The following is a 13362-nucleotide window of genomic DNA, read 5'->3' on the forward strand; positions in this document are numbered from 1 at the left end:
CGCACTACTCGCAGCGAAGGGGGTGCGAATTGATTGGCAAATGAGATTTGCGGGAAATGCATGACCGTACAGAAGGCTGTTTGTGGCTATTAAGAAGTTACTGTAGGTTTTGAAATGGTGTCAAATGGCTGATTTGTGCTTTTTTTTTTTTTTAAATGCAAGAAAATGATAAAAAACTAACTTTTTCGTTTAATCTCAAACGAATTAAATGAAAAATTAAAAAGAAAAAGTAGGAAAAAGGGTGATTTGGGGGTACTTTGAGGGCACTTTGGAAAATGGGGAAAAAATTATAAAACAATTATTTTTCAACTAAAAAATTATTGTAATTAAATTTGGGGTGCCTAAGCTAACGAAAAAGTTTATTTTGGGGTAGTTTGTGGATTTTTTTTTATTTTACCTCAAAAAATGACATGTAATTATTGGACTAAATAAGCTAATTAGAAACTTCTAACTGCCTAATTAATTATTAGGGGGGTGTCCAAGAGGTTCAGCACAGTGTCCCCACATTTTAACCTTAAATAAAGATTTTCCTTTCCATCTCTCACCCTCAGGGAGGTGCGAGTGGAAAGTTGCGAATTCAGACTGACTGATCACTGTGAGTTGCTAATTGGATTGCAAAATGAATTCGCTATGCGAATTTCGAAGTGAAACTCGCACCTCGCATCTTGCAGTTCGCACTTAATAGGATTGAACCCGTAGAGTCTATTTTTTTTTCAGGGGGAGTGGGCTCCTGGACATCTGGACACAGGCCCCCGCCAGTGTCCAAAAATGTCCCTGTATAAGATGCGTCCATTGGGTATCTCTTCATGCATTCCCCACGGAAACATTCCAAGACCCATCTCAGGTGTGTATTGTGCAATGCCTGCATGAACAAAGGGGGTCATTCAGACCCGTTCGCGAGCAAAGGACGCTCGCAAACGGGTCGATGTTGCCCCACTGCGCATGCGCACGACGGAGGGAGCTCCGTCGTGCGCATGCGCGAGACCCGGATAGCGACGGGCTCTCCGTCGCTCCGGCTCTCGCACCAAAGGGGGCGTGCTGTCGATGTTGATTGACAGCACGCCCCCTTTGGTGGGAATGCCGGGGGCGTGACTGCCAGACGGAGGCGTTCCCATGGGAACGCCTACCATCTGAATCCGGCCCCACTGACATCACTAGTGATGTCAGTGGGAGTGATTTTGGCTCTGATAGAGCCAAAATCACTCCTGGGCTTGCGGAAGCGAGACCCTACCACAGGGTCTCGTCGCAAGCCCGATGGTCGCGATGGGTGATGGGTGGTAACCCACAGCTATGCGAGCGGCCAGGAGGCCGCTCCAAATTTAGCTGGGATGGCCCTGATTCAGAGCGAGCGCTCTGGTCAGAGCGTTCAGCTCTGAATCAGGCCCAAAGTTGGTCCCTGGTACTTGGGGGCGTGGACAAGCATGTGTGGGCGTGGCATAGTGTTGTGAGTACAGGCCCATTCTGTAGATGCTGAAGGGGTGAAGGGGGCGTGGCCACACATCTTGGCTGGCTGATGGATAGATGGAACTCCACCCACCACCACGCCCACTCCTAGGTTTTTGGGTGCGATTCTAAACTTTTCAATAGCACGTACTATAGGTCGCTATCCAACAGTACCATAACAACTGAGCTATGCTATACACATGTCATCTACTATATTATAAAATTATTCATTAGGGTTATTAACTTTATCCAAGTTTAATAATATGGAGCCCTTTAAATAAAACACCCAGCCTTTCATACATTTTGAACGACGTGTTTTGTATGTGAAGAGAGAGAGGAAAATTCCCCTTATTTAAATAGCCAGGCAGTCAGCTGAGAACAATTAGTTTTAACAGGAATAATCTCTGCCAGTGCAGACGAGCCATAAATAGAAAACCTAAAATTATAGCTAATGCAAATAAATTTGTGCAGGCTGTGAGGTTTCAAAGATCTTGATTTACTCTGAATCACTGAGCGGATCCATCGCGCCCTAGCATGAAAACATTTTGTTTCTCAAATCAGGAACCTGGAGATAGGCGCTACTGGGGGACGAGCTGGTGGGAGGTGACCCTGCTGATTTTGATGAACAGTCCTGATTATGTATTTTCAAATTAGGATTAAACACTCCTGGGAATGCAGCTTGTTAACGGAACACATTAGCAGGGAAGTGGGCGTGTTTATGCAAATCCTGATTTCTGCTTCTTATGTATAACATTAATAGCAATTAGCAGCAGGTAGAAAAGTATATTTTTCATTCTGAGCAGCAGAAGACTTGACGGAAAAATGTTCCCTCGGGAAGCCCTTTGAATGAAAATGACAGATGAAATACAAAGTGATTCTACATGAAAAGAAGGATTTCTGAGATGTAATTAATTCTGTAATTTGACAAAACAAATTACATATATTATATTTCAACAAGGAGAGGAGAGGTTACATATTTTGGGCAATATGAATAAAAACGCTTACAGTAATTGCTGCTATTTGTCTTGTGTGTAGGGAAGTAATGGAAGCAAATACTGATTGCTCTAGCTTTTAATAAGGGCTTTCCGTTGGATGCAGTAAGGTTTATGCGGAATTGGACTCATCGTGCGCCTAAACTGCAGGCGCAAAATGCTCCAGAGAAAAAGTCACATTTTGCATAGAATGCACCCAGCGATATGCATCTCAATAGGCTCCTAGTTTTACAGGACAGCTTATGCACAAGGTAATACCAGGCGAAAATAGTAGTATATGCGCCTGATTTATGCCAGATGATGTATCTTGACCATACTTGCCTACCCTCCTGATTCAGCCGGGAGCCTCCTGAAAATTGGAAGCCGCTCCCGACCCCCCGGAAAGGCAGGCAAGACTCCTACAAACGATTTTTGCATATTCACTTACTGAAAATCGTTGAGTTGGTCAGTCTGACTGAACTACAAACTACAAACGGGAACACGCATGAACGATAATCGTTTATCGTTTTAACTCAGAAAGCGAACAATTTTTTAAACGATTGAACGATATTGTTATCGATAATTGTTCAAAAAATCATTGTGTGTATATGCACCTTAAAGGTTCTACTAATCCTCCATATTCAATTCTTATTCAATTATTAATAGCATATCTATGGAGGTGCTACTTGACAATCTTAAAAATATATAGTATCTGAAAACAAGAAGAAAAAGGCAAGATTCTTATGTCAGGTGCACTTATTAGATCCAGTATTTATCCTCCTTCAGAGTTTCTCTGGAAAAGATATATTTGAATTATAAATCTTTATTAGTTATTATTTAAAAAGATAAGTGTCCAAAATGTCAGGCGAAATATTCTAAAATCATAGAGAGATTGCAAAGTTTAAAGATGTGTCTTGGATATAAAGAAAAGTGATATAGATTTAAAATGAATTCCTGCTGCCGTCGGACTCGTTATAATCTAATATAGGTACTTCAATGATCAGATTAATGGGGTGATATTTTAGCTGACAAATGAGTATGAGTTAATCTAGGATAAATGGAATACAATAATTTTATATTGTTATAATATTGTAATTCAGATATGTTTATTGTATATCTTTCTGTAACAATGTTGTTATATACGCACTGTATACACACACACTGTGGGCCTGATTCAGAGCCGTATGCTATTTGCGCTCGCTCGTTAAGAAAAAAGGGGTGGCTATTCAAATGAACCGTTCGCTCTTTGCGGTCTGTTCACGCCTCTATGTCTGAACAAGCGAACAAAACATGCGGTAGTTTTTTGGAAAACTACGCCCCCTGGCCACTCGCATCCTACGTCATGTCCGCTATTTATTAGATTAATCGAGTACATCGACCAGCGTATGAACTGCTCGCTATTCTTGTGGTTGGTTTTTCCTACCACAATCTTGCGAGCAGTTCTGGCTATAAAATAACCCAGTGACGTGGTCAGTGACGCTGCTGTATTAATTATGCACACCCATAAAACGCCCGCTTTGACCTTTAAGCACGCCTGCGTTCTGATCTCCACTCCCCGTTTTCAAGCACCTTCCCCTGTTACCACCCACATACGCCTCCTCATGTCACTCAAAATAGCAGGCATTCACTATTTAGCGAACAAACCATTTTCGGCCGCACTGACTGGTTCGCACATGCGTATTACGATCCGTACGCATGCGCAGTTGTGCAAACATCGCTCGGAACGAACGAGCGGCCGCTTACGAGCGGCTCTGAATCAGGCCCTGTATACACACACACACATGGCTTGACTCAGTGGTGACAGTAATGCTGATGTTGCTGAGTTGAGCGATTAGTACTGTGCATGAGACGGAGTTGCCCGGTGAATGTGCCCTGATGGATTGCTAACGGTGGTCACAGTAATGATTTGGGCACAGAGTGATCTCACAGGATCAAATGCTGCGACCGACGGTGCGTCTTTATACGCAAACGGCAGATCAGAGACGTCGCCTATGGGTGCCTATGCAATTTATCTCATGGCCTCAGTGCTGGAAGGCACCAATGCTAACCACTGTGACACTGTGCCGATACTTCATTAAAATACTATAATATGTACAAACTGTGTACTGTAAGTTTAGCATTTACTGCCAACACTGTCATGTGCAGTGTAACTCAGACTCAGGCAGATGCTTTTCAAGGGAACTGATCTCCATACAATACTAATCAGTTATACCCTTTTCTTTTGGTATGTTTTAAATGTCGCTTTTATCTCTGGACAACCCGTATTATATACCCCCAAGTTTGAGTACTGTATATTCAAATCATGTATTTATAGCACAATGTTGCTAGGCCTGGCAGCAGGGCTCGTGTTATACAGTGTGTGTGTGTGTATGTATACAGTGTGTGTGTGTATGTATACAGTGTGTGTGCTGTGTATGTATACAGTGTGTGTGTATACAGAGTGTATGTGTGTGTATACAGTGTGTGTATGTATACAGTGTGTGTGTGTATGTATACAGTGTGTGTGTATACAGTGGGGGTGTATACAGTGTGTGTATACAGTGTGTGTATGTATACAGTGTGTGTATATACAGTGTGTATACAGTGTGTGTGTATACAGTATGTGTGTATGTATACAGTGTGTGTATACAGTGTGTGTATGTGTGTATACAGTGTGTGTGTATACAGTGTGTGTGTGTGCGTATGTATACAGTGTGTGTATGTATACAGTGTGTATATACAGTGTGTGTATGTATACAGTGTGTGTATATACAGTGTGTGTATATACAGTGTGTGTATGTATACAGTGTGTGTATACAGTGTGTGTATAGTGTGTGTATGTGTGTGTGTATACAGTGTGTATGTGTATACAGTGTGTGTGTATACAGTGTGTGTGTATACAGTGTGTGTGTGTGTATACAGTGTGTGTATACAGTGTGTGTATGCAGTGTGTGTGTATACAGTGTGTGTATACAGTGTGTGTATAGTGTGTGTGTATACAGTGTGTGTATACAGTGTGTGTATACAGTGTCTGTGTGTATACAGTGTGTGTATACAGTGTGTGTGTATTCAGTGTGTGTATACAGTGTGTGTGTATACAGTGTGTGTATAGTGTGTGTATATACAGTGTGTGTATATACAGTGTGTGTGTATACAGTGTGTGTGTATACAGTGTGTGTGTGTGTATTCAGTGTGTGTATACAGTGTGTGTATGCAGTGTGTGTGTATAGTGTGTGTGTATACAGTGTGTGTGTATACAGTGTGTGTGTATACAGTGTGTGTGTATAGACTTCTGTGCTGGTGAATTTACACTGTGATCCCTAAAGAGAGAGGGACTAATGTGAATGGCAGATATCCTTTGTGCAGCACTGCATAACTGTGCACTTGAACAATAATAATAATATAAATCAGACAATCTGTGTCTGCTCAGTGTTATTAATAAACTAGTATTGTACAGGGGGGTTAACCTCTCTCATCCTCCACTCTCCCCCATCCCTTCCCCTATTCCTCCCGTCTCCCCCATCCCTTCCCCTATTCCTCCCATCTCCCCCATCCCTTCCCCTATTCCTCCCGTCTCCCCATCTCTTCCCCTATTCCTCCTGTCTCCCCCATCCCTCCCCCTATTCCTCCCGTCTCCCCCATCTCTTCCCCTATTCCTCCTGTCTCCCTCTATTCTTCCCACTATGCCTCCAGCTTCCTATAATTCTTGCCCCAATTCCCCCCGTCTCCCCCTATGTCTCTAGTCTCCCCACATTCTTTCCCTATTCCTCCTGTCTCCCCCATCCCTTCCCCTATTCCTTCCGTATACTCCTATTCCTCCTGTCTCCCCTTATTCATCCCCCTATTTCTCCCCCTATAACTCTTGTCTCCTCCTATTCTTCCCATCTCCCCATATTCTTCCCATCGCCCCCTATTCCTCCCGTCTACCCTTATTCTTCCCCCTATGCCTCCTGTCTACCCCTATTCATCCCCCTAATACTCTTGTCTTTTCCTATTCTTTGCCCTATGCCTCCCCTCTCCCTCTATTCCTTCGCCTGTTCCTCCTGTCTTTCCCTCTTCTTTCCCCTTTTCCCAACTATTCTTTCCGGACCCCTATTCTTGCCCCTATTACACCAGTCTCCATCTATTCTTCCACCTATTACTCCCATCTCCCCCTATTCTTCCACCTATTACTCCCATCTCCCCCTATTCATCCACCTGTTACACCCATCTCCCCCTATTCTTCCACGTATTACTCCCATCTCCCCCTATTCTTACACCTATTACTCCCATCTCCCCCTATTCTTCCACCTATTACTCCCATCTCCTCCTATTCTTCAACCTATTACTCCCATCTCCCCCTATTCATCCACCTGTTACTCCCATCTCCCCCTATTCTTCCACCTATTACTCCCATCTCCCCCTATTCTTCCACCTATTACTCCCATCTCCCCCTATTCTTCCACCTATTACTCCCATCTCCTCCTATTCTTCAACCTATTACTCCCATCTCCCCCTATTCATCCACCTGTTACTCCCATCTCCCCCTATTCTTCCACCTATTACTCCCATCTCCCCCTATTCTTCCACCTATTACTCCCATCTCCCCCTATTCTTCCACCTATTACTCCCATCTCCCCCTATTCATCCACCTGTTACACCCATCTCCCCCTATTCTTCCACGTATTACTCCCATCTCCCCCTATTCTTCCACCTATTACTCCCATCTCCCCCTATTCTTCCACCTATTACTCCCATCTCCCCCTATTCTTCCACCTGTTACTCCCATCTCCCCCTATTCTTCAACCTATTACTCCCATCTCCCCCTATTCATCCACCTGTTACTCCCATCTCCCCCTATTCTTCCACCTATTACTCCCATCTCCCCCTATTCTTCCACCTATTACTCCCATCTCCCCCTATTCTTCCACCTATTACTCCCATCTCCCCCTATTCTTCCACCTATTACTCCCATCTCCCCCTATTCTTCCACCTATTACTCCCATCTCCCCCTATTCTTCCACCTATTACTCCCATCTCCCCCTATTCTTCCACCTATTACTCCCATCTCCCCCTATTCTTCCACCTATTACTCCCATCTCCCCCTATTCTTCCACCTATTACTCCCATCTCCCCCTATTCTTGCCCCCTGTTGTTTCTGCCTGCGGATGGGGAGCCCTATGTCTGTCTAGCAGCACTGGTATCTCTGAGATGAATTTAAGCCCATTATATAACATAAATCAATATTGAAGCAGAGAAACCTCGAAATATGAAGAGAGCGCTGCACAGCTAACAGGAATGACAATTAAACCGTTTATTACAATGTTCTCGTACACAATTAATTAGATCATGCTTCAATAATTAAAAACAATATTCCCATAAAACCAAGTAACCAGCCAAAAAATAATAGATGGTCACAAATGAAATGACCAACAACACAGGACAAATATTAAAGAGATATTAAACATCACACGAAGATTGAATAAAGCTGCATACACACACAACGACTTTGTAAATGAACGATTTTAGTCTACGAAAATCGTTTACTAAAATCGTTCATTTACTAAATGTAATGAACGATTTTTTTTTAACTACAAACGATTTTTGCATATTCCCTTAATGAAAATCGTTGAGTTGGTCAGTCTGACTGAACTACAAACGTGAACGCGCATGAATGATAATCTATCATCGTTTAAACTTAGAAAGTGAACGATTTTTTCAACGATAAACGATAATCGTTAACGATAATCGTTCAAAAAATTTTTGTGTGTGTATGCACCTTTATTCTCTTTCAGATTTAGTATAGATGGTGTTAGTAGATAAACTTAGTATGCTTCTTTCATTCAGCTTAAGCAAAGTTAGTGAGATAAATTGTAATCACTCACATCACCTGGATACTTTGTAATGGGAATATATGTATACCAGCAGATCGGGACTATGGGCCTCATTCAGACCCGGTCGCAAGCGCTGAGCGCTCGCAACCGGGTCGATGGTGGCCCAGAGCGCATGCGCACGACGGAGCCGGCTCAGTCTTGCGCATGTGCAAGATCCGGATAGCGACGGGCAATCCGTCGCTCCGGGTCTCGCACCAAAGGGGGGTTGCTGTCGATGTTGAGTGACAGCACGCCCCCTTTGGTGGGCGGGCCGGGGGGTGGCTGCCCAAACGGAGACGTTCCCATGAGAACGCCTACCGTTTGGGGGCGGCCCCACTGACATCACAAGTGATGTCAGTGGGAGCTTTCGGCTCTGTTTGAGCCGAAAGCTCTCTGGGGCTTGCGGCCAAGAAACCCTACCATCGCGACCATCATACTGGCCGCTCACATTAGCTGTGGGTGGTAACCCACAGCAATGCGAGCGGCCAGGAGGCCGTTACATAGAAAGAAAAAAAAAAGACGCCCTGATTCAGGGTCTGATTCAGAGCCGCTCGTAAGCGGCCGCTCGTTCGTTCGGAGCGATTTTCGCACATCTGCGCATGCGTATGGGTTTTAGTACGCATGCGCGAACCTGTCAGTGCGGTCAGAAATAGTGTGCTCGCAATATAGCGAATGCCTGCTAATTTGAGTGACAGGATGAGGCGTTTGTGGGTGGTAACAGGGGAAGGTGCTTGAAAAAGGGGAGTGGAGATCCAAACGCAGGCGTGCCAAATGGTCAAAACAGGCGTTTTAAGGGTGTGCATAATTAACAAAGCAGCGTCATTGACCATGTCACTTGGTTGTCTTTTAGCCTGAACTGCTCGCATGATTGTGGTAGGAAAATGCTACCACAAGAATAGCGAGCAGTTCAGACGCCGTTCGATGTACTCGATTAATCTAATAAATAGCGGAGATGACGTATGATGTGAGCGGCCAGGGGGCATTTTTTTCAAAATAGCAACCGCATGTTTTGTTCGCTCGTTCAGACATAGAGGCGTCAACAGACCGCAAAGAGCGAGCACTTAATTTAAATATCCGGCCCCTTTTTCAGAACGTCCGTCCGCAAATAGCGTTCGGCTCTGAATCAGACCCTCAGAGCGAGCGCTCTGTCAGAGCGTCCGGCTCTGAATCAGGGCCTATGTCTACTATATGATCCGGGTTTAATCTAAAATCCTAAATGGTTGCTGGACAATCTGTGCTATAACCAATCCAACAAACAGAAGAAATTTTTGTGACAGGATTTATCCACCTGAAGGAACAGCAGCTGTATTACAAGGGAATTCCCATTACAAAGTATCCAGGTGATGTGAGTGATTACAATTTTTATGCGCATTTTATAAATACAGCTTATAAGGAGATACTTATCTCACTAACTTCGCTTAAGCTGGATGAAAGACGCATACTAACAAAGTTTATCTACTAACACCATCTATAGTAAATCTGAAAGAGACTTATCCGGTCTTCATGTGATGTTTAATATTTCTTTAATATTTGTCCTTTGTTGTTGGTAATTTCATTTGTGACCATCTATTATTTTTTTGTTGGTAACTTGGTTTTATGGGAATATTGTTTTAAATTATTGAAGCATGATATAATTAATTGTGTACGGGCACATTTTAATAAACGGTTTAATTGTTATTCCTGATAGCTGTGCAGCGCTCTCTTCATATTTTGAAGTTTGTAGACTTCAATATTGATTTATCTTTCATTGAAGGTTGACAATTCCTTTCACTGGTGAGACCGGTGCCCAGTCTTTTCTTTGCCATTATATAATAGACTCTAAAGGCACATTTACCATGTAAAAGACAATGAAATACAAATGCATACAGTATACAAAATGAAAGTGAAGTCCATTTAAATCCGTTGTCTTCCCCTTTAAAATATGAAATGGGAATCTAATTTAGTCCCCCAGACCGATTGCAAATATCAATAAAATAATGCAAATATATTGTAACAGCCACAGCAATAATAGTATTATTATCAGTGGGAGGAATGAAGATGCACTCAGCCAATCAAAAGCAGCAGCCAATCGCAATCATCATCATCAGTGTATATTTTGCACCAAGGGCCTGATTCAGAGCCGGACGCTCTGACCAGAGCGCTCGCTCTGAATCAGGGCCCTCCTACCTAAAAATGGAGCGGCCTCTTGGACGCTCGCATAGCTGTGGGTTACCACCCACAGCTTATGCGAGCGTCCATGATGATGGTCTTGACCATCGCGACCATCGGGCTTGCGACAAGACCCTGCGGTAGGGTCTCGCTGCCGCAAGCCCTGGAGTTATTTTGGCTCTATCAGAGCCAAAATCACTCCCACTGACATCACTAGTGATGTCAGTGGGGCCGGACCCAGACGGTAGGCGTTCCCATGGAAACGCCTCCGTCTGGCAGGCATGCCCCTGACACGCCCACCAAAGGGGGCGTGCTGTCACTCACCATCGACAGCATGCCCCCTTTGGTGCGAGACCCCGAGCTCCCTCCGTCGTGCGCATGCGCACTTCTGCACCATCGACCTGCTCGCGAGCGGGTCAGAATCAGGCCCCAAGTCCCTATTTTCTGCCTTCCCATCCTCCTCTTTAAACAGATGTTGGATAAGAAAATAAAGTCATTTTACCTGCAGTAGATATAAAGGGCAAAATTTATTAGCGGCAATTTGACGGCGGTTTCTATTCTGTTCTAAACCCCGGGGTTTGGTGGCGGTTTTGCAGCGGTTTTCTAAATGACAGCCCTGTTCTATTCTATTCTAAAATGTGTTTTGACTGCGGTTTGGCAGCGGTTTTGCCATCTGCAGAATTACTATTGCCAAAACCGCTACAAAATTGCCATCAAAACACATTTTAGAATAGAATAGAACAGGACTGTCATTTAGAAACCGCTGCAAAACCGCCACCAAACCCCCGTGGTTTAGAACAGAATAGAACCCGCCACCAAACCGCCGGGGTTTAGAATAGAATAGAAACCGCCGTCAAACCGCCGCTTAGTAAATTTTGTCCAAAGAGTGGTGCAAATGGAGCCGGGAGTTTGCAATCCCATAGAAGAGGGAAATATTTACACTGTTAATTGAGATCTGCAGTTCAGCAAACTTTGACATATCATATGTCACCTTCAATTATTGAGAATTTACCCTTATATGAAGGAATTACATTTTATTGAAAGATGATATTTTACATATGTGGGTCTCAGAGATACGTTTTCAGTGAATATTTGTGACTAAGGATAATGGGGGTCCCCCGACCTGTTCACAAGTCAGATACAGACTCACTAAATCTCTTTTAGGATAGCGTCATAGTCAGGGTGGTTTGAGAAACGAGGGTCCGTATGCGGTCTCCATGCAGGACCACCCCACTCTCTTAGTGCAGTAGACTCTGGCACTGTGCCACAGAGTCTACAGCACATGTGCAGGTCTCCGGAAACATGGCGCCTACATGTACAGACCTCCAGGAAAATGGACGGCATGGCATTTTCTCTGTCACTTCTGCAGCACAGAGGTCAGTTAGTATAATATGTGGGTGCACCCAGCTGTGGCAGATACTCAGTCTGCGGTTACATGCATCCAGTTCTCCATCCACATCTATGATCTATTACCTGTACATAATGTATTCCAACCATAAGGTATCAACAAACTTTCTTACATTGATCCTATTACAAATGGGAGGCTTAGGGGTCTATTTACTAAGCAGTGTTAGGAAACACAGTGAAAAGTGATAAGGTGCCAGCCAATCAGCTCCCAACTGTCATTTTTCAAACACAGCCTGTGAGATGACAGTTGGGAGCAGATTGGCTGGCACCTTATCACTTTTCACTGTGTTTCCTAACACTGCTTAGTAAATAGACCCCTTAATCATTTAGAAGGAGGTATCCCATGAGCAACTAAATTGCAAGTTCCAGAAACTGTTATCAGGTTTAAGACAGAACAAAAGATTACCTTCTGTAATTCCAGCATCAGTGAGGCAAAGAGAAAAATAAAGGCATAGCAGGGATTAGTCCTCTCATTCACATATGGTAATATATAAATATGTTTTGTGTATAACAATCACGCCAAAGGGAGTCAGCTGCACGTTATGAAATGATTGATGGACGAAACACCAACAGACGTTATTGCCAATAATAAATGCGCAGCTTACGTGTTTTGATATATTACAGCTTCGGGAGTCCACATTGAACCTGAATGCAAACAGAATGAAAAGTAATGTGAGAAAAATGCACTTCAAAATATTATAATGCAGGGGAGTCATGTTTTTTATTATGTACTAATATTGTTAACCTGTTTTATAACATTTTATTTACCATGTATAGGAAAATGTTAGGAAGAGGCATAGGGGGAACTGTGTCAAACCTTGGAAAGAGCGAAGTAGGGAACAAGTGGATGTTTCCCATACCGACCAATCAGCACCTAGCTAGCATTTGTCATGTATATTTTAGAAAATGATAGGTAGAAGCTGATTGGTTGATATGGGCAACGTCTCCATTTGTCTATTCTTTACAAGTTTTGATACATTCCCCCCCCCTCCACCCTTATATTCCTCTCTGGGGACAAGGGCCTATCAGGGAGATGTAACTTGCCCTCAAGATGGCGTGACCAGCCCACCACAGCGTCCCTAGACTAGCTCCACCTCAACTGTGCCTCCTCTGCATCAGGACCAGACCAATGTCTCTGAGGCCCTGGGCCTGTCATTCACACCATATATTATTGTAGAATGATATTTCCCCCTTACTGTAGTGTTACATTGTTGCACGATTTATGTATCATATTGTTGTGTATATTATATGTATGCAATGGGGTTGGGTACGGGATCCCGGCGGTCGGGATGCCGACACCAATATTCTGACAAGTGTCAACAATGGGCGCAATGTCGATGTTGGACGCAGTGGAGCGTTTTTTTTTGCCACTGAGCCTGCATCACAGTCGCTCTGCACACGGCAGCAATGAAGGTCGCAGAGAGTATTTATCCGCAGTGAGAGACAGGCAGTCAGGGTTTGGGGGAGGTAACGGGGTGGTTAGAAAACATGTCGGGACCGTTTTATGGGCGTGCCCTAGTGAGCCTCTATGAATGAGCTCACAGCTGTAGAGGCCTCAGGTT

At 43.9% G+C, this 13362-nt stretch overlaps 1 protein-coding gene across 4 annotated transcripts in view; it reads right to left on the reverse strand.

The window, feature by feature from the left end:
* CPNE9 (copine family member 9) overlaps positions 1–13362 on the reverse strand; it is a 384344-nt gene that overhangs the window by 232809 nt on the left and 138173 nt on the right. For 3 of the 4 annotated variants that reach the window (XM_088473286.1, XM_088473287.1, XM_088473288.1), the window contains one exon: positions 12406–12445. The exons of the other annotated variant lie outside the window; for it this stretch is intronic. In XM_088473286.1, the coding sequence (XP_088329412.1) occupies positions 12406–12445 (40 nt within the window). The remainder of the gene's footprint in view (positions 1–12405; positions 12446–13362) is intronic. 4 annotated transcript variants of the gene reach the window in all.

This window comes from Taudactylus pleione, unplaced genomic scaffold (genome assembly GCF_031769625.1).
Source record: "Taudactylus pleione unplaced genomic scaffold, aTauple2 ptg000133l, whole genome shotgun sequence".
In the NCBI taxonomy this organism is placed as follows: domain Eukaryota; kingdom Metazoa; phylum Chordata; class Amphibia; order Anura; family Myobatrachidae; genus Taudactylus; species Taudactylus pleione.